Source organism: Exophiala mesophila (assembly GCF_000836275.1).
Source record: "Exophiala mesophila strain CBS 40295 unplaced genomic scaffold supercont1.3, whole genome shotgun sequence".
Lineage (NCBI taxonomy): Eukaryota > Fungi > Ascomycota > Eurotiomycetes > Chaetothyriales > Herpotrichiellaceae > Exophiala > Exophiala mesophila.
In genome coordinates, this window is record NW_015622506.1 from 762,786 (window position 1) to 782,161 (window position 19,376).

At 50.2% G+C, this 19,376-nt stretch overlaps 9 protein-coding genes across 9 annotated transcripts; 2 read left to right on the forward strand and 7 right to left on the reverse strand.

Moving 5' to 3' along the window:
• The first annotated feature begins 150 nt into the window (after positions 1-150).
• PV10_03932 (uncharacterized protein) lies at positions 151-3,008 on the forward strand. Its single transcript, XM_016368445.1, has one exon. It carries the CDS (start codon positions 300-302, stop codon positions 2,850-2,852), a length of 2,553 nt encoding a protein of 850 aa, XP_016224233.1. The 5' UTR covers positions 151-299; the 3' UTR covers positions 2,853-3,008.
• On the reverse strand, positions 2,853-3,950 carry PV10_03933 (uncharacterized protein; the record flags this gene model as incomplete). The annotated part of the gene is made up of 3 exons (XM_016368446.1): positions 2,853-3,452; positions 3,601-3,674; positions 3,755-3,950. 3 exons carry the CDS (start codon positions 3,948-3,950, stop codon positions 3,312-3,314), a joined length of 411 nt encoding a protein of 136 aa, XP_016224234.1. The 3' UTR covers positions 2,853-3,311.
• A 412-nt stretch (positions 3,951-4,362) lies between these two features.
• On the reverse strand, positions 4,363-5,229 carry PV10_03934 (uncharacterized protein; the record flags this gene model as incomplete). Its single annotated transcript, XM_016368447.1, has 1 exon — positions 4,363-5,229. The coding sequence occupies one exon, from the start codon at positions 5,227-5,229 to the stop codon at positions 4,363-4,365; it is 867 nt and encodes a 288-aa protein (XP_016224235.1).
• Positions 5,230-5,776: 547 nt separating this feature from the next.
• On the reverse strand, positions 5,777-6,417 carry PV10_03935 (uncharacterized protein; the record flags this gene model as incomplete). Its single annotated transcript, XM_016368448.1, has 3 exons — positions 5,777-6,028; positions 6,070-6,150; positions 6,232-6,417. The coding sequence occupies 3 exons, from the start codon at positions 6,415-6,417 to the stop codon at positions 5,777-5,779; spliced, it is 519 nt and encodes a 172-aa protein (XP_016224236.1).
• A 1,086-nt stretch (positions 6,418-7,503) lies between these two features.
• Positions 7,504-7,887, reverse strand: PV10_03936 (uncharacterized protein; the record flags this gene model as incomplete). The annotated part of the gene is made up of 1 exon (XM_016368449.1): positions 7,504-7,887. The coding sequence occupies one exon, from the start codon at positions 7,885-7,887 to the stop codon at positions 7,504-7,506; it is 384 nt and encodes a 127-aa protein (XP_016224237.1).
• A 586-nt stretch (positions 7,888-8,473) lies between these two features.
• Positions 8,474-12,749, reverse strand: PV10_03937 (copper-translocating P-type ATPase). The gene is made up of 2 exons (XM_016368450.1): positions 11,889-12,749; positions 8,474-11,832 (listed from the first exon to the last, which is right to left on the reverse strand). Exons 1-2 carry the CDS (start codon positions 12,388-12,390, stop codon positions 8,819-8,821), a joined length of 3,516 nt encoding a protein of 1,171 aa, XP_016224238.1. The 5' UTR covers positions 12,391-12,749; the 3' UTR covers positions 8,474-8,818.
• A 990-nt stretch (positions 12,750-13,739) lies between these two features.
• PV10_03938 (uncharacterized protein) lies at positions 13,740-14,954 on the reverse strand (the record flags this gene model as incomplete). The annotated part of the gene is made up of 4 exons (XM_016368451.1): positions 13,740-13,869; positions 13,916-14,615; positions 14,671-14,855; positions 14,911-14,954. 4 exons carry the CDS (start codon positions 14,952-14,954, stop codon positions 13,740-13,742), a joined length of 1,059 nt encoding a protein of 352 aa, XP_016224239.1.
• Positions 14,955-16,516: 1,562 nt separating this feature from the next.
• Positions 16,517-17,802, forward strand: PV10_03939 (uncharacterized protein). Its single transcript, XM_016368452.1, has one exon. It carries the CDS (start codon positions 16,747-16,749, stop codon positions 17,740-17,742), a length of 996 nt encoding a protein of 331 aa, XP_016224240.1. The 5' UTR covers positions 16,517-16,746; the 3' UTR covers positions 17,743-17,802.
• Position 17,803: 1 nt separating this feature from the next.
• PV10_03940 (Fe-S protein assembly co-chaperone HscB) lies at positions 17,804-18,988 on the reverse strand. The gene has a single exon (XM_016368453.1). The coding sequence runs from the start codon at positions 18,888-18,890 to the stop codon at positions 18,066-18,068; it is 825 nt and encodes a 274-aa protein (XP_016224241.1). The 5' UTR covers positions 18,891-18,988; the 3' UTR covers positions 17,804-18,065.
• Between the last annotated feature and the right edge of the window lie 388 nt (positions 18,989-19,376).

Below are 19,376 nucleotides of genomic sequence, written 5' to 3' on the forward strand. Positions count from 1 at the left end.
GATTTAGTGATAGCCAAGGCTCTAAGGCTATCCGTCCAAAGAGCGGCGATTGCTGGATTCCAAAAGAAGTAAGGTCGCATCTCTCCACACCTCACACCTTGTCGCGTTTCACGCCTGCGGCTTCGCCTCGTCGCTCTTCTGGATTTCCTGGTGTACGGAGTAGGCTCATACGAGTCAACTTCTTAATTGCCTTCTATACAACACAGCTGTCCTACCTCCAATCATCATTGCCTGATTGGAAAACCCCCGCAGGCCAGGCCAAAGTCACTACGATATGCCGAACACCACCCTTTGACGACATGGATTCCCAATCGTATGGCACTGCACAGCCAACTGACCATGCCGGCCGAACCATATTCCCCAAAGGTCCCGTCTTCAACCTCGATGATTTCTCCAACAAAGATTTTATAGCCAAGGACTTTGTCGAGTCCTTGACAGAAAGTGCACAATCCTCCCATCGTCGCTCGCATGGCCCTCCCGCACCATTCGATCCCAAACCCTTGATTCGTACCTTTGAACAGGCTGCTCGTCGCCTCGACGAACTGTCCGGCGAACTCGAACAACGGGAAAACGAATATTCGGCGGCAGTGAGAAGGGCCGAGGCTCAACACGCAAATAACGCAGAGACCTTGGGCAGAAAGCTGAATTCCACCATCCAGAGTTTCCAGAAACTAGACACCTCCCTCAAGTCAGACAGGGGCGAGAAATGGGGCGGTAATGTCGCCGTGGAAACAGGAAGGCGCTTGGAAGAGCTGGACCGACAGAGAAGGAGGGCTTTAGACGCACATTTCCTCATTGAATGCTGGGATGAAGTCAGCAATAGAGGCGAAGTAACGTTACTCGAGAATTTGCGGAGGTCCGGCACCGGAGAAGGCAAGATCCGATCAGCCAGTATTGCGCGACAGCTGCTCAGGATCAGCCAAAGGCTGGATCCTAAAAGCCATGGACAGCCTAATGGCGTCAAGCAAAACGGCCCCACGACCAACGGTGTATCCAGCGGTAGCAAGTTCAACACCCGGGAAGTCATTGAGAAGTTCATCGAGACTCTGGAGAACGACATGCTCAAGCTGTTTGACGACTTCTATCGGCGGCAGAACTTTGAGGAGATGAAGAATTGCGCTATTGTCTTGCAGGATTTCAATGGCGGAGCCTCGGTCCAGGCTGCATTTGTCAATCAGCATCAGTTTTTCATCGATCGCAGCAATTTGGTGACAGATGAAGTTGGGGGTGACCAGGATACTTGGATCCGATTGTCAGATCCAGACGCCGATTTACCCGGTGTCGAACCAGGCTTACAGTCGCTCATTGATGAAGTGAGGGTGGTGGTGCAAGAAGAATCCGCCATTATCAAAAGAGCTTTTCCTTTCCCGGAGCAGGTCCTGGGCAAGTTTGTCCAGAGAGTCTTTCAACAGTCGATTCAACAACGGTTAGAACTTGTGCTTGAAAAGGCCGAGTCAGAGTCTACACTGGCTTATCTCCGATCGTTACAGGCGGCTAGAAGCTACATTAGTCTTCTCGTGGAAGATCTCAAATCACATGGTTTGACAGAACACCCAGAGTCGGTAACTTCGCAGACCAGTCAACTGCTCGATCAACAATTGGACGAACTGTTTACCCCTTATGTTGGTGGCTCGGCTTATATCGACAAGGAAAAGCACAATCTGCAAGAATTATACAGGTCTCTCCTCTTCAAATTCCAACTCTTCCACTCAAGACGGCGGAAAGAGCCCAAGACGTACCTCGCGTCGTTACGAAATCGCGGGCAGGAACTACTAACCTCAGCGAGAGAAGCTACAGATGCCTATGTTAAGAACTTGGATCTGGAGAAAATGTCATCGACGCAGAAAAGGATATTGCTTTCGGTTGCTGGTCTGAACAGCTCGGACAACAAAGTCCAACCCGAGGTGGAGTTTTCCGAAGCAGATGGACGGCTCCATGTAGCGTTTGCAAGAAGAATCCTCAAATGGCTTGCGGAAGGTGTCAGGAGGGGCCTGGAGTTGGGCGGAGGGTCGGAGATACCCAGGGACGTGGCAGCACTGTTGAACCTGATCCTGAAGAACCTCTTGACGGACTATGTCGAAGTGTCTCTGGAGGCAGCTGCGGATGCGGCGACCACCGCCGAAAGTGGGAAAAAGGAGCCCGATCTGTCATATCTGAGCAGCTTAGGCCTTGCCGTGCACATCACTCATCTGGTCCAAAGCTGTATGAACACGTTGCTCATTCCGTTGGCTAGTTCGAGCCTGACGACGAAACGAGAGATGGAGAGGAACATGAGGACGGCGATCGTGCGAATCGAGGATCAGATCAATACGATCGAGCAGACCAGTGTGGACGCTGTGTTGAACTGGACCACTCGACTATTGAACAATCAGGCTCGCACCGACTTTCGACCCCGGGCCGACACGGAAGTAGTCTCCCTGGAGCAAGCGCAGACGCCGACCTGTGACAGCGTGTGCAAGTTCCTTGGCCTTTTCCACGACACTGCATCGGAGTCAGTGGATGGGGCCAATCTGAGCGCGTTTCTGGCTGAGGTGGCCGTGGGATTCCGGGCACAGCTGGTGGATCATTTTAAAAAGCACCAAGTCAATCGAGTTGGCGGAGTCATGTTGGCGCGGGACATGAGCCGCTATGTTCAATTGCTGCGGTCCTGGAACCTGGACGATGCTTTCAAATCGAGTCTCGAGGTCCTGGCCGAGTTGGCCAGCGTCTTTGTCTTGCACCCGGATGCGTTGAAGGAGAGATTGCGAGGTCAGGTGTTGGGCAACATTGGCAAAGAAAACTTGCGCCCGTATCTTCTCAAGCGAGATGACTATATGGAAGTCGGGATGCAGAGTCTGTTGCATTCACTTTGAGATGATGATAATAATGAGTATGACGCATCTGGGGTATAAATAAAGTTGCTTGTTATACAATTCGTGGCGGAGATGGCTGTCGGCCGATTTGCCAGATATACCCAAGAGTGGCGATTCCATTGTATGCTTGCTTGCAATGATACCCGATACCCTGATGACATGCTTTGCTTCCCATGTGTGACTCTCTTCTTGATCTCTATGTACATGTGCTCGTTCTGAGCGACGTTGTATCCATGCTGGCGAGCCATTGGGCTCTTGGGTTTCTTCGTCATCTCTTCCATCATGTGACTCTATCGTTATGTCACTGGGCAAATTGACCAACCCACCATGATACAATGCTCACTGGTAGTACGGATAGAAGAGATGGGTAGAGTGGCCGCTGCGGTATACATCGACTCGTGGATGAAGTCCTGGCGGAGGACAGCTGATGGGACCGGTCCAGTCTAGCTACCAGGCTAGCTAGATCTTGAAGCCATAGCCAGCCATGCAATCCTTGTATTTTGCTACCAGACCCTTGCAATCTTCTTGGGGATCGTCCGACCGGGAGAATAGCATGCACTCGTCGCGCTGTGATTTCTCGTCTTTGCACACGCAGCAAGGCTGTGTAGAGGAGGGATTGTGTCAGTGACAAGCCAACTGGGAGGTGACAGAGGACGGCGGGGGGTGGATGGTTTTGGTTGTCAAGAGGGGCAGAAAGACATGTCATGATAGACACATGCTACTACTCATCTCGACTTCATCTAAGTACCTTTACTTTCTCGGCGCTCGCAGGTTTCAATTCGCAGGCTAGATTGTCTGGTGTAGATGGTTGTTGCGGAATTGCTGGAGGTCGGGTCAGTTCCGTTGCGGCTCGGTGGAAAGCTTGCGCCCGCACAGAGGGTGGGACAGGACGAGGTACTTACATGTGGCAGGCTGTGCCGGAGTCGGCGATGAACTGAACCAACCCATAGTTGAGTCCTGCTTTTGTCTATGTTTGAGGGCGTTGACGGTTGAGATGATTGAGGTGCGAGGATGCTTGCGAGATGCTGAGAAATACAAATTGTCTGCTTTGGAGATTTGGAGTTTGGAGGAAGGAAGGATGATGGCATCGGACCACATTTCAAGCAGCGTGGCGTTGGGGCTGTAACAGGCTAGCGTGGATATCAATTAGTAGGACGCTAGTATCGAGACGACATCCCTCTTCTCTTCCTCCTCTCTCTTCTCTATATCAACTTCAACACTCGCAATCACAACCTGTAAATCGAATCATATCACTTACAGTACTAAATTTGGGTCGAGGGCGTCACGTTTATGCAGTCCAATACGAATCTGAAAACATGCCGGTAAAATGACATCTACCAGCACCTGAATCCGCTCATCAGGTATACACTCAGGTCATCAGAATTCAACGAACCTCTCAACTCGATTGATTATATCCAGCAGGTAATATGAAACGACACTCAAAAGTTCCATCCCCATCTACTAGCCCGTCTGGCTACTCGGATCGGACTTTCGTCGTGCCTTTGCCGTGTTAGGCTTTGTTTTCTTTATCATCATTTGATCCGATTGTGTCCTCACCTTCAGGCACTTGTTCTGATGATCCTGAGTTCTCTCCTTCGGGCACTTGTTCTGATGATCCTGGGTTCTCTCCTTTGGGCACTTGTTCTGGCGTTCCTGGGTTCTCTTTAGCGGGCGCTCTATCTTCATCTGGCCCTGTTATCCCTGGCGGAAATGACATGTCCCACTCACCAGCTATCATTTGGCCTGCAGATGCAGTGCCTGTGTCAGCAGGGATCACAGGGATTGGGCTTGCCCTTCTTTCAGATGCCGATGGTGTCTCGGAAGCTTCTGCATCCTGATGCCTGCTGCCTTCTGGACCTCTGGACAGCCCTTCACCATGCTCTTTCCGGGAATATCTCGTGCGCCTTCGTTCACGGATGGAGGAGTATTCAATCAAACAGTTGGTCTTACCTAATTTGATACGGCCTTGGTGTTTTGACTCACGGGTGAAAACCACCTCGTCCGTATCGTCTCCAAATTGATGACTATGATGTCGCTGACTGTGTTTTCTTGCACTGTTTCCATTATTTTCTTCTGTTCTTTGGTGTCTTGATGCACTCTTCTGGTGCCTGTGCTGGTCTTGGTTATCCTCAATCCTTGCTTCGGGACTTGGAGATCGTCGCAATGTCCGTCCACGATCTGGCCCCAGGCATTTGCCTGTCCGCATGTCATACACGATACCATCGATAATCAATTCCCGCCGAATCACTTCTTCTCCGTAGACCCCCTTTCCTGGTCTCCCGAAGAAGCTGAACATGGTTTCTCTCCAGTGAGAAATAGGCTGTTGGTTTTTGACAGATGCTTGACGGCCTGGATCGAATATGAGTAAGTGTTTCATGTTCGCAATTTTTTCTTACTATGCCCACTTTGTATATCAACTTTGTTTGCCTTTCTCAAACAGAATAAAGCTGTCACTCATATGCTTTCTGGTGCCCGTGTTGTCGTTCGAATCCCGCATTCAGAGGGAATGGAGGGACAAGTCGCTGATGGAGACAATCTTGGAGGATCGTTTACAGCTCAGTGACATTGTTTTTACGAGCGGCATGCAAAACGAATGAACATGGACACCGACACTTCTATTGCTACAGCAGACAATAAGATGGCAATTACAGGTGAACGATATCAACATTCCGGAACATCCAAATGCCATCACTTGCCTAGGAAGTTGCTGAAGTCATCCGTCATGCTCTTCTTTCCACGCCATCAGATCACAAATCTTTAGCCATTGACGGCCCAGCAAACGCTATATCCCAATTCACAATGCCCCTCAAGGGTTGAGCCTGGTTCCAGAGGATCATCAGATTTCTTGTCACCTTCCTTGGTGATTCATTCATGTGGAATGCTTCACCTAATACGACCCATTCCTCGACTCAGCACCCTACAATTCACCCTGCCCCCTCTCCCGAGGAATCTAGCGCCACAAGCTCATCTGTAGTTGTCTCGGCAGGGTCGTCATCTGCGTTTGCCTCAACACCAGCACCCTCTGTGATTTCAAAGTCCTCAACACCACCACCCTCTGTGATTTCAAAGTCATCAACGCCCTGACTTGAGGCCACCGTCCCGGCTCTTGAGCTTCTGGTCCGGACGGAACTGCCCCCTGATCCTGCCCTACCGGGTGGGCGTTTGGCCTGCCTGTCCTAATGAAGGTCAGTTCTGTGCACCATATCAATGAACTTACAAAGCCTTGATTGTAGCAATGTGTGTAGGTCTGAATGCATCGCTTTCGTTGCGTCCACAACAGATCAAATGTGCATGGAGCCTATGGTATCAGAATCCACAAAGCAACTAGCATATATGAGAGGAATTCACCTGCGTTGTCTAGATGGCGAGAAGGGCTTACTCCCCGGGATCCTGTCTTGGCGCGTATTCTTCCCAGGGCTCGCCCAGTGGTTTTCTCATATATGATGCCACCCCTCTCATAAGTTTCTCTGGACCCCCAGGGAAGCTCCGAGGAGGGAGGGGTGCACGCGAGCCATTTGGCAAGCTTAACGTTTGGCTTGGACGTTTTCTCTTTGGGCTTGTCCATCTTGACTTTGAGACGAGAAATAGTTGTCTGGCGCAGGGATGGAAGAGTAAAGAGTCGATCATTCTGTCTATAAAAGAAAGGAACACTCAAAGAGGGTTTGTAGGCAGACGTGAACGCATGGTTTGTATAAATTCGTCACTCATTTGGCGTGGACGTGGATGGACGATAAAGTCAAAGTCCCCTGCGTTGGATACCGAAAACTTCGATCTGGGACTGCAAAGTCTTTCTAGTCAGAAATCTGGCTGTCGGTCCTGATAATGGCGCTGATGCTGACGAAAGGTCATCACCAATTGTAAGTCAAACGAGATGACCATGTCTAGAGCTGAAAATATGGCAAATTGGTTACGCTTTACAACCTCCCGTCGCCCTACGGTTTGATGCCAGACTACAGCAGGTGAGGTGGACACAGAACAAGGGACATTACGACGCTGCTACTGACTGACATTCTAAGAAAAGATAAGGTGACGACAGGGAGACGGCAATTCTTCTGTTTGACCAAACATGGCGTAGAATCTATCGACTATCTGATTGCATACAAAGTCGTTGTCTTCTCCCTATGCATCCATCAAATATGGCCTAATCAACTATAGCGCTTCAAGGTGGGCTTTGTCACGCCTGTCGGCTTCAAAGATGCACTTATCGCCGCCGCCACCCTCGCTCTCTGATTCAAGTTCCCAGCTCCTCTGGCAATCCGCCGGCCTCGCTGCGTCGATGCTCTATACATCGAGCCGCGACTGGGGCTGGGTGAAGAACTCGTCAAACCCAAGCTACTTCTGGACAAGTTCAGCAAAGCAGCCAAGTCCAGACCCCCGACCTTGCAGTTAGTGACCGTGACCCACTCACTGGGTCGATGGGCGTCACAACGTACCCAGCGACAAGGTCCTACTGGAGCCATCCATTTCGTACACTCTGCCAGGGCACGAGATCCGCCACTGCAGTTGTTCGGAGAGCATGTTCTTTGTCCAAAGGATTGAAATCCGCTCCCGAGATTCATTTGCAATTGACCTTGACCTTGGTCTCCTATAGCCCAAGGTGCAGATTTTTCTACCATTGGGGGATCTATAAGCTCTGGAAGCGTATACTGCGTCATTGCTTACTTCCACCTCCGGCTGCCGAGGTGATAGCCTGGTCGTCAGAACGAGCCGTATACTTGTTCAATAGCGGTGTATCCGAATCAACAACCGAAACGGTTCCTACAGTGGATATCGTAGGAGATCCCTCGCCTGGAGGATCGTCAAAGCTATCGAACGGGCTTGATTGCGGCAGAGGAGTGTGTATTCCTGCTATGATGGGCGCCTTCGCCTTGGAATTACGACGCTGTGTGTTGTCGTCTTTGGAATTCTGGAGATCTTGATTTTGTCTACTATCGTCGTTTGAAGTCTCGTGGGCTTTGGCTTTCTTGTTGGGACACTCTTCGGTGTTGTGGGTGTTGGCACCGCAGTAAGTGCACCACTTTGGTTGGAAGGACATGGATGTTTCAAGACTCGACCCGATCGACGGGGGTTGCAAGTTTATAAGTCTAGCTGGGGCGCATATACCAATTCAAAGACTCGCTAAAACCTCGAGGAACGACTCTACTGACTATTGAATCCGCCTTGGACGGCAATCTTGGATATCGAGGTAATAAAGGTATTGATTGGTAAGGATGGAGTGTGTTCAAATACCGCTTTATAACTTTGCTTATAGTTTGACGTGCCGTTTCCAGTCTCAGCAGTTTGCTCATACAAACTGGGCCAGGGCAATCAGAGCTGATCATGACTGTGCAGCCTGTGATGACAGGGTTGAAGTCTACTGTCATGAAGATGTCTGACTCAGGAGATAGTGAATCATCTTCACCTAGCAAACCCATGCGGAAGGTGGTGCTATCAGTCATATCGAACAGTTGAGCAGGTGGCAAATTGTCTCAAATGGCGATCGATAAGCTGGATACCTTAGCTTTCAACTGCCTGACAACACACCTGACAACTGGTGTTTAAACTTATACCTTACGAACAGTGCCCGAGAAGTCGCACGTAGAAAGCTTACCTCTAACCTACTTTGTGACGATAGCCTATTCTTTAAAGCATAAGTAGTGTGGCACAATGTAATTGTCGATTTAAATATTGATTCAATGAGTGACTATTGAGCCATAGCTCGTGGTGAGATTCTAATGAGAGAAAAAGCATTCGATAAAGATGGCCCAGTCGACCTTGTGCCAGGCAAGAATTGAAGCAGCGGAGACTGAGTCGTCCGACGAAGAAATGCGTGTTGATTGCGTGCGCAATAACGGCGAAGCGATTGACCGGTGTAGTTCCGAGTATAGATTGGAATACAGACAACTGTCATGATTGATGCACGATTGATGCTTGAGACGATACCGTGTCGGTGCATCTGACAGAATGTCATGGCTTCGTCGAATGACCTAGACCGCTCGCTTGACCTTTGGCATTGTAAGAGCGGCAATGACGACTGGCATTATACTGACGATCTCGCCTAAACCAGCAAATGCTGGTGGAATGCGAATTTTCACAAAAGCACCACCGGCCAGGAGGATAGCTAGGACATTGTAAGTGGCAGACCAGCCAAAGTTGAACAAGATTCGACGGTAGGCAGCCTTGGAGACGTCGAGAAGGGAGATGACACCATTTAGATTTCCTAGGAGAACGACATCAGCTGTTCCGCGAGTGACGTCGGACGATGATTCGATTTGAACGCCAATGTCGGCTTGAGCAATTGCCACTGCATCATTGGTTCCGTCTCCACAGAACAAAGTGAATCTGCCGTTATTTGTCAATGCTTGGACGTATTCTTGCTTCTGTGCAGGCGATCTTTCCGCTGCCACATTCTCCAAATCGATGTTCAGACTAGCAGCGACATTTTGGACAACACTCGTGTTGTCGCCACTGACAATATGAACCTTGATCTGTCGCCTCTGGAGTTCTTGAACGACTTGTGCAGCTTCTGGGCGTAGGGTGCTCTTCAACGCAAAAGTAGCCAGAAGGTGATCATTGACAGTGACACAAAGGAAGGTCATGCCTCGATTGCTTAGCTCCACGATTTGACGATGCTCTGTGAGCCCAAGCCACCTAATATTGCCAGCGCGTACAGTCATGTCATTCCAGGTTCCTTCCATGCCGCAGCCAGGAATCGATCTGAGATCTCTAATGTTCACAGGGGCACAAGCTCTCTGTTCGAGCGACGCAGTCACAGCCTGAGAGATGGGGTGATTGTTGTCTTTGACCATCGCCTTGACGAGCGAGAAGCCGTCGATGCCACCTAATATGTCGTCCAGAGGCAATATGTATTCTTCCGTCACCTCGAGAAGAGCTTGTGTCAGAGTGCCTGTCTTGTCGAAGATAACATCGGTAACCTTATGACCCCGCTCAGTAACGTGTGCCGACTTGATGATGATACCTCCTTTAGCAGCTATACCCCCTGCGATCACAAGCACCATTGGAACAGCAAGACCAAGAGCACAGGGGCAAGAGACTGCTAGGACTGCAATACAGTACCCAATGGCGGTGCCAATGGCGGAGCCGGCGGCTTGATGTCGGACTTTGAGAGCGACAGAGAGCCAGATAATGAAGACGATGATGGAAGCTGCCACCACAACGGGAATAAAGTAGCCCGCAACCTTATCGGCAAGGTCTTGGATCCGAGGTTTGGAGTCCTGAGCTTGTTCGACGAGGTTGGCGATATCGGTAATGGTATTTTTACCTGGCAAACGACTCACTTGTGCAGTCAATGTCCCCTGACCGTTGATGGTGCCGGATATTATTGAAGAGCCGGGAGATTTGAGAATTGGCAGACTCTCACCAGTTAACATTGACTCGTCGACATCACTGGATCCTTCAGTAACCTTGGCATCTGTAACAATCTTTGAGTGGGGTTGTATTTGGATCTTGTCCCCATACTGAAGCAGGCGAGCATCGACTTCGACAGCGTCGCCAGTGTTGGGATTAATTAAGAATGCGGTGGAAGCTTGCAAGGATCTCACTGAAACCCTGGACACGGCGGTCTTTCGTGCCCAAGCAGCCAGAAGGCGGCCAAACAAGACCAGAGTGATTAATAAGGTGCTCGTCTCGAAGAACGGAGCGGTTTCTGTGGATCTACCGGCCAGAGACAGTCCGGCTGCAACGACGGAGTAACCGTAGGCGGCAGTAATGCTGATGACGACGAGCATATCCATTTCCAAGACGTTGTTGAAGACGAGAGCTGAGACTGCAGGTCTATAGAACTCTGGATAAGCAATGGCTTGGACAAAAGTACCGAGGACGAGCGAGATGATAAGTACTGTGTTGTGGGGCACTGTGGTGAAGTCTCCCCACTCCATCACGACGACAGGCATAGTCAAGATGAATGAGATCAAAGTGAGAGTCGCGACCCTAACGAGTCGGCGTCTGCCTGCATCGAGAGTACTGTCCTTTCGGGGCGGGGCAAGCTTTGATCCCGGGAGCTGGTCGAGAATGTCTCGAGCACCAATGACACACGGGTCGTAATTGATTTCGTAGACTGTATTAGAGAGTTTTAAGCAGGTGTCGACTCCTGATGGGAGATTTGTTTGGAACCTCTTGGCAGATTCGGGGTCCAATATCATATCCAACGATTGTGTGTCGGTCGAAAATGGAACGAGCTTGTAGCGAGTTGCTCGCTCAGCCAGGCGGATGACCTCCTCCACCTGGGTGGCCGAGTCAACGTCAAGCTCGGCAGTGTTGGTGAGAAAATTGACATTGACATTACGTGTGCCTGAAATATTGCAGAGAGCGCGGGTGAGGTTATTGGCACAACCGGAACAATCCATACCTGTAACACTAAGGAGGACGTGGTTTGCCGAGGCGTCCTTCTCGATGTCGACTGCCTTGGTTCTGACCGGCGGTTTTCCTGTGCGCGAACTCTCAATAGGTGAGTAGTCATGACGTTCAGAGACAGCATCTTGACAGTCGCGATGAAGAAGCCCGCCTTTAGCTTGGGCTGCGTTGGTCTTGCCACTATCTTTATGTTTGTGAGCGTGACGATGTATGACTGTATTTTGAGGTTTGGCATGGGCATGGGCATGGGCGTGGCCGTGGCGAGCATGGCTTGTGGAGTAAGCCTGCGGCGTTGGATCGCAAGGAAGGAGAGTAGCTGAAGAGCAGGTCTTGTCCATCTTGTTGGCAGCTTTGATGACACTGCGGCAGATGCAGCGAGCCGACTCGAGGTACGAAGAATAACGTTCCATGGCCGACTGGAAATGGCTCGTACAGGCCTCGCCAGCATGCTTCCCATTTTGATCGTGCTTGTGAGCATGAGTAGTGTCGTGGGCGTGGGCATGGTTGTGGTCATGGTGAGTCTGGCCAGCCTGTTGCTCGGCTTCGTCTTCGTCGGCACAGCATTCCTTCTCCTCGATTTCGCAAGCTAGCTTGCACTCAAGTGCAGCGGCTGCCTGGATGCATTTCTCTAAAATTTAGGTGTAAGCCAAAATTAGGTATCTCTGTATGTGGAAGGAAACTTGCCATCGCATTTCTGAGTCTCACCACAGAAAGAAGACGTGATGGTACTGGTGGTCTCAGCCGAAGAGGAACATGTGGAGCTTGCATCATCACCACAGCATCCATTGCCGCATGGAACCTGCTGTTCCACATTGTTTTTCTCGGAATTCGCTGTGGCATGAGTGACGTTCACATTGGTCGCGGCAGCGGGTGCACTGGCACAGCAAGGAGCAGCACACGCTTCATCTAGTTCCTGAGCTTGAGAGCCTGTAGAACTAGTGTCGCGGTCTTCAGGGCAGGCTGAGGCCGTGCCTGCAGAGACTGGAGCAGGTCCGGACGAGCAGCAGCCAGAAGTGCATGTTTCATCCATGTCTTCCTCCTTGTCGAGGAGAGAATTTGCTTTGACAGTAGAAGATAGAGTTGGAGCTGGTTTGGTCGCTTTTGGGCTACATTTTGGAAGGCTTGAAGCAGTGGAAGCCTTGCAGCATGTATCGCCAGCCTTACCAGCATCATGGATATTGGCCATTTTGGCGTGATTCGGTACTCACCGCGTTGTGGCCAACAATCTTAATGTGGTGGAATAATGGAAGTCCAAAAAATGTGTATGATTCGAAGATACTTGGCCTACCTTGAAAAGGAAGAGAGAATGTGAAACTCGGGCTTTCAGGGGAAGTGTTTGTAGACTGTTTGAAGGTGGGGATTGATTGTCGGGGCGTGACTTGTCTACATATGGATAGAGGGGAAGGCTGCAAAGAGAAAGCAGATCCGATGTTCGGAAACACTTAGGTCATGTCAGACGGGGTCTCAAATGCGGTGGAATGAGGGGGCCTTTTGGATTGGCGGATAAGAGGTGAAGATCCAACGAGAAGAAGAGGTGAGAAGTGAGAAGCGAGAAGTGGGAAGTGGGAAGTGGGAGGCGAGGTTGCGAACTCGTGACTCATGAGGCTTTCTTGGGCTCACGAGGAAGGAGCAAACAATGAGCTTAAAGCGGTGAAGCTTCACACGTATTTCGTACCACGTACTCCGTAGTGGGGGAAGGTGCCCAAGAATGGCCAAGAAGGGAAAGAGCCACTACCATGTTCAGACATGACCACATGGTAGCCTTGGCCCTACGGAGTACTTGGAAATGATCAAACTAATCGAACCGCTGACATCCTGATACAAGAGCTGGGCATTTACGTAGACTGTATCCTAGCTGATTTAGCTGGTTAGCTCCCAAGGGGGACGTGAGAGCCCTGTGCAACCAATCCAGAATTAATACTCCTTTCATTCACTCCGGACTGACCCGACATGGTCTTCTCTTGCCTTTACTCTGTCGATCAAAGCATTCCTGTATCTGAATTATAACTTGATCAATCATAACAGTATTCCCTCCAGATATGTTGACCATGAGCTTTCTGAATTACGGGGGATGGGCTTTTCTCCATGCCGACCTGTACGACTTAGAGAGATGCGAAACGACAAAACCTTCAAACCTCTGGTCAAGTGATGCCAACTTCAGCCTGTAACATTTACAGGAACCTACCCCGTTTCTCGTCCTCGCCATCTGTAGAAGCTTTACTATCTCAATTAGAGCATGATTGGTACGAAAAGATCATTTTTGATTTGATTCACTAGCTAATCAAATTGGCTCCTGTTCCCAACCCGGGATTTCCCTACGTGAAAGTCAAGGTCGTGACCAGGCTGCCGAGGAACCATGTTGTATACGGAGTAGTGTACAGTTTTTGAGCTACTTGGCTTATACAGCTTGAAATTAGGCACCAGAGAAGTAATTTTAGTGAAGGCTCGAAGATCTCCCGGATTGAGGAAGAAGACGATCATCCCTCAATCAAGGCTGTGAGAAAGACCAGGCTTCTACTGGATTGACTGAACTGCCTAGTCCATTGAAGCGCCATTCGACTCAAGTATCGCCTCCCAGTCTTCAACGAAATGGTCCTCCCAATTCTTTTCCGTCTTTTGCGGTTTCCAGCCCAATTCTCGCGCTTTGTCTGACCTGGTCCAAGAACTAGCAAAGGTTAACGAGGCAAGGACTAGGGTGATGATTCACATACTTTGATGCCCACCCAATTTCGGCGAGCAAAGCCCATCCCTGACCATAAAAGTCCTTAGCTTCATCGAGGGAAAGTGATTTCAGCTCGGAAGAAGAAATGGCACCCAAAGCTACGCCAGCGTCAGCAACTCTTTGAGCGATTTGTCGCCACGTATGCTGGCCATTCTCAACGAAGAAGATGCCATCTTTTCCATATGGAACGGGTTGTCCCTTGAGGATTCGATCAACGATCAACTCATAGAGGCTGGCAACGTCTTTGACATGAACATGGTCCCAGATGCCAGAACCATCTCCAACGATTGGCACTTGGCCCAATTTCAATGCCGCCCGAATCATGACAGGAACATGGCAGAACTCGTGCAAGGGGCTGGAGTCAATGCCATAGATGGATGGCGACATGATGTGGTATGTCTTGACGCCATACTCGAGTCCAAGCTCGATGGACACAATGTCTGACGTTCGTTGGGCATAAGGTACCTGTTCGTCTCGCTGCTTGATGTAGGTAAAAATGTCATCCTTGTCCGAAAGAGGGTAGGCATTCTCGATGTATTTCTTCGTGATTGGGCGGTCGCCAACATTAGACGTCCCTGTCGTATGGATATAGTAGACATCTTTGCCAGTTTTCCTCTTTCGTTGTGCCAGACCGAGAACCAATGCCCTTGCTGACAGTGTGTGGAAGCCCGAAGCAGCCTGAATCACGACTTCAACGTCCTGTCAGCAAAATTTCATCGATCATACCCAGTGAGAGATGCTCACTGTCATGCTCGCTTGCGAGTTCCGCCAGAACATCCGTCTCATCGAGCCCATTGAACATGGCAACCTTGACCCCAACGCCGGTCAGGCTACCAGCCAATTTGGAATTACGAATAACACAAGTGATTTCCGTGTTTTCAAGCATGCCATTGCTGGATTTGACAAGGGCGGCCAACACTGATCCACCACTGGCAAATTCGTTAGTACAAATACCATGGCTCATTGTCTACAGAGGTAGCATACATATATCCAGTGGCACCCGTAAGGAGTATCTTTGTCTTGGGCATGATCACTTTTGGGGAGGGCGGGTTCACGTAAAGTGCTTTGGTTTTAGTTGTAGAGTTGCTTAAGCATATTGATAGACACTGTGGTGATTATATACTGCAAAGAGAGCTGCCACCATAGTAAACTGGCGCGGCGCGGCATCTACCCAACTAGCAACGGTTTGTAAGTTCATGCTGCCACCAAATCGGATGCTGATGGGCCATAAGACAGTTCCTCCTTGAAGAGATACTGATTCCTTTGGTATCTGTCAATTGATGCAGTATGAAGTTGCATGGATGAACACACCAGGATCTCAGCATTCAGCCAGAAAGCATATTGTGGGATTGGAAGTATCCGCGGAACCAACCGGCACTAAAGTCAGACCCATATCTTGGTCTCGATGTGTCATTCGGAGCTCGGGAGCGACAAATCCTCCGCATCCTGAACTTCGAAGCTGATTCTTGTTGTGACTTCGCTTGCTGGTGGCCAGGTGTGACACCTCAAAAACGACACTTCGGGCTTGAGTCCTGTTATGACTAATGGTGGGATGATGCGGTGAGTTTTTAGCCCAACACTCTATCTCCAAGTCGCTCTGTTTGCTGCTCAAGCCCAAATGTAGCTCACTGTCACCGATATGGATAGTGGCAGTTGCGTGATTTTCGCACACTGCCAACCACATCTACTCCCTCGACTTTCAGGTTCATGCATGTCACAGGGCGGAGGGAACAGTGGGTTGCAAATTGTCAAAAATACAGGTTGCTTTGTCAAGAAAATCAGAGGTGAGACCAACGACCAAGGCTCCCACGGACAAGTCGTGTTCTCGACATAGTAGAGGAGGGCGAAAGTCAGGAGGGGTTCAAACAGATCCTGCAACTTTTGGCATTTTCGGACCCAGAGGCTACCTCAAAGGTCTTCCTAAAGGGTGCAATGCAAGTGTCTAAACCCTCCATCACCAGCTACAACAACTTTTTACCCCACACCTTTCGAAGAGGCTGCGCCAAAAGGAAATCCCTCGTCAGGCTTGTTTATCTTCATTGCCACCACCGGTCTGTTTCCTTCTGGAAGCGTCCCAGTATGGAGGCCCGTCGGGCGGATGTGAATTGAGTGGCCCGCCTTCCGGTCTCTTGATTGGAGCCTTTTCGACAGAAGAGCGAATGGTACTGCTGTCGTCTTTGATGCTTGAGGAATCTGATCTTGGGTCTCGGACAGGCTGTTTCAAGTAGCTTTTCCGATCTTTTGCCTTGGACAGTTTTCGGGTACTCATTGTGTTGGCTTGTGCCGCGAATAGAAATGTTGAGTGATGAAGATTGGGCTCGAGAGGATATAATCGAGCATCAAGACAGGATCAAGGTATTTCCCGGTTGATAAACATAGGCAATTGGCATTTGGAGGTGGTTAGCGATGTGAATGCATCGGGCAGATTTGAATGATGATTCTGAGACTTCAAAGAAGCCATGGTTCGTACCCAAGGAGTGTAGGACATGAAGTCATGAAAGTGCCACAACTGGAGATCATGTGAGTTCGGCTCTTTACATACGGATGCAGCGGAAGGCAGGACCAACGCTCTTTCCCTCCCACCATTCGAGCAAATCATCACGCCTGCCGTGAAAAGATGATGTTGTTTCAGAAGGAGCAGGAGCAGAGGGCGCAGAACGATGAAGAACTTACAATGCCCACTTTATCCCGCAGTCTACAATGTTGACTCAAAGGTTCTCACCACCCACGTCTCCACAGGCGTTCCCTGTACTTCCCGGTCTACACTCATTTGGTGGTTATCATCTGATATCAATATACGGTGCTGGGACACTTTTCTGAATGATAATAGGCCCAACACCTCTGGACACCAGGCTCATGGATCGTGATCCAAATCCACGGGGCAACCTCCCACTAGGCTCCTACTATTCGCACCCAGCCCTTAGTCTCTCCAACTTCTCACACCAACGATCAATCTCAACAAACAAGCAAAGGCTAGTCAAGAGCCCCGAAAAGAGCTTGTGCCACGACTGGGTTTTCTCTACTGCCTCCAATGCGCACGTGGCCATTGACCGTGCTTCTTTTCAAACATACACTCCTTTCAAGTCTTATGTGCTCACCTTTGCAGAACAAAGACAAGTTGCCGTCGAAGGAATAGGCTCAGTGGAGATCAAGATTCGCAAAGCGTCTAGGAGCCGCGAAGGCCACAAGATTACACTCGAAAATGTGCTCCATGTTCCAGAGTGGCTTTGCAACATCATGTCCGACATTGTATTTACCCCTGATAAAGACTATGATCACACCTGGACCAGGCTCGGTGTCAACTTTTTCAAATTTGAAGGAGGAAAGGCGAGATCGTGGGGATTCACCGAAGATTTCTGTGGCCTTGATCGGCTGGTGTTGAGCAGACCTGTGCACGGCCGGAGCCCGATGCTTGATGATCCCGGCCGAGAGGTCTTCTCTGTGAGTCTAACCTGGCCGCAGAGCCAGATTGACAAGTGGGAGGAGAGCGTCGGCATCAGTCCAAATCGGAATACGGCCGAGCTTGAAGGGGTGACGACTCAGACAGAGCAAATAGCAGTCCAAGATGATGAACCACAGCACCAGTCTGGCCATGGTCAAGACAGCCTTGACGCAGGTTCAGACCTGCTGAAAGCTCACAGAAGACAAGTCAAGAGCCTGGAGAACACCAGGTGGAAAGTCATGGCGGACCTCAATGCTCTGTCTGCGCATATGAAGAAGCATTCCAAGAGCGGGCTGTTTGAACTTGAAGGCAACTGCGACTTTCTGAAGCGGGTATCAAGTTTGAACTTCAGCCAATATCAGAGCAGGGAGTAACGGCAGGCAGTGGATGAGTCGCCCATTAGGCACATTAGGAAATGGTCAGCACAACCAAAGGCATATTTCAATTGTGTATGGTATCAAGAGGGGCAAAATAAGGATAGATTGGAGACAAAACGATTGTAATCCAAGATGGCATGCACTCAAGTGCAACAGCAACATGGTAGTGTGGCAAGAAGTGCCAGCAATGTCATTCACTTCTCTCTATCTCTTGCCTGACTGAAAACCAACTCAGTCGGCGTTTGATCATGAAAAAGGAACAACGGTCTGGGAGCGACCTTCATTTCATAAAACACAGCGAAGTTGATGATCTTAGGCTCTTAGTGAATCAGCCTCACGTCTTTACCTGGCTCCCAATCATCTAGGCCCTGCTGCAGACTGGTCCAGTAATTGAGACGGATACACTCCTTCTTAGCGGCATCGACGTCGGCGTTTTCAAAGGCACGGGCCAGCAGATCCTCGGTCTCAGCGATACGGGCTCGGTTCTCGGTCTTGAGGGTATCAATTACCTCTTGATCGAATGCTTCCTCGACGCGCTCCTGCACGTCCATAACCTCTATCAGAGTCTCTTGGTCGGTGACACCTCGGTGGGTGGCATTGTCTTCGGACGTGATGTCGATGTCATAGTTGTGCTGCAGCAGGTATCGGGCCCGTAGCAACGGCGACGATAACGTCTTGTACGCTGTGTTGAGCAGCGAAGACAAGGCCACCGACTTGGTGTGCGCCGTCGCGCTCCCCGTGTATTTGTCTGGGTGGTGTTGGGCCTGCAGCGCAAGAAACTCGCGTTTCAGTGACGCCAGCGGAATTGAAAATGGACCTTTAGGAGGCGGTCCTAACGGCAGTGTCTGTGGGAAGAGCGTGTAGTAGTTGGTGATGTCGGGGAGGCTGGTGGCGGTAGGTGGGGAGTCTGGTGGGTTGGAATCGCCGACATTTCGATGGGCACAGCTCGTGCTTAACGGCCGTTTGATTATAGCGCGTGAAGGTATGGACTTGGAGGTCTGAGCAGGACGGTGGACTGACTGCAATTGCGGACACGGCTTCCATCGTTGCGTCTGTGTGCTGGACAATGTCCTACGCGTTTCCGGAGCGGCTGCCAGTCGGCGCAGATGTCGTAGTAATTGTCGCGTCGGTGCTGGAGGCGCCATTGTGGTTCGAGCGGGCCTGGTGGATGTAGGCTTCAGTAGAGAGAAAGGAAGTTGAGATACAGTATGCAGCTTGCGCAGGCTACCAGCAATGATGATATGGGTGGATGTTACAGTCTCATCATTATGGAGAAGAATATTCAGACTTTGGTCCTTTGGAATAAATTATGCCTATTCGACGTCATCCGCCGAGTTCGGCGCTGTGGATTTTCCGGCCCCTCGGCCCATCATCCGTTCCGCCGCTTTAGCCGTGTGAATAGGATTCGACACCACAAGGTGTTTGTATCTACATGGGTCCTACCAATACTTGGATGAGATCACTTGAAGCTCATTCATGTGTAACCGAGATGTATAGTAGGACTACCTTCGGCAGTCGCCACGCCTTCGAGGGATTGGAAACCATACCAAGTGCTTGCGTTCTTCTCGTTCAGCGCTCCCTCAAAGACGAGGATCGTAAAGCGATCCTTCTCAACTGAAGGGCAAGGACAT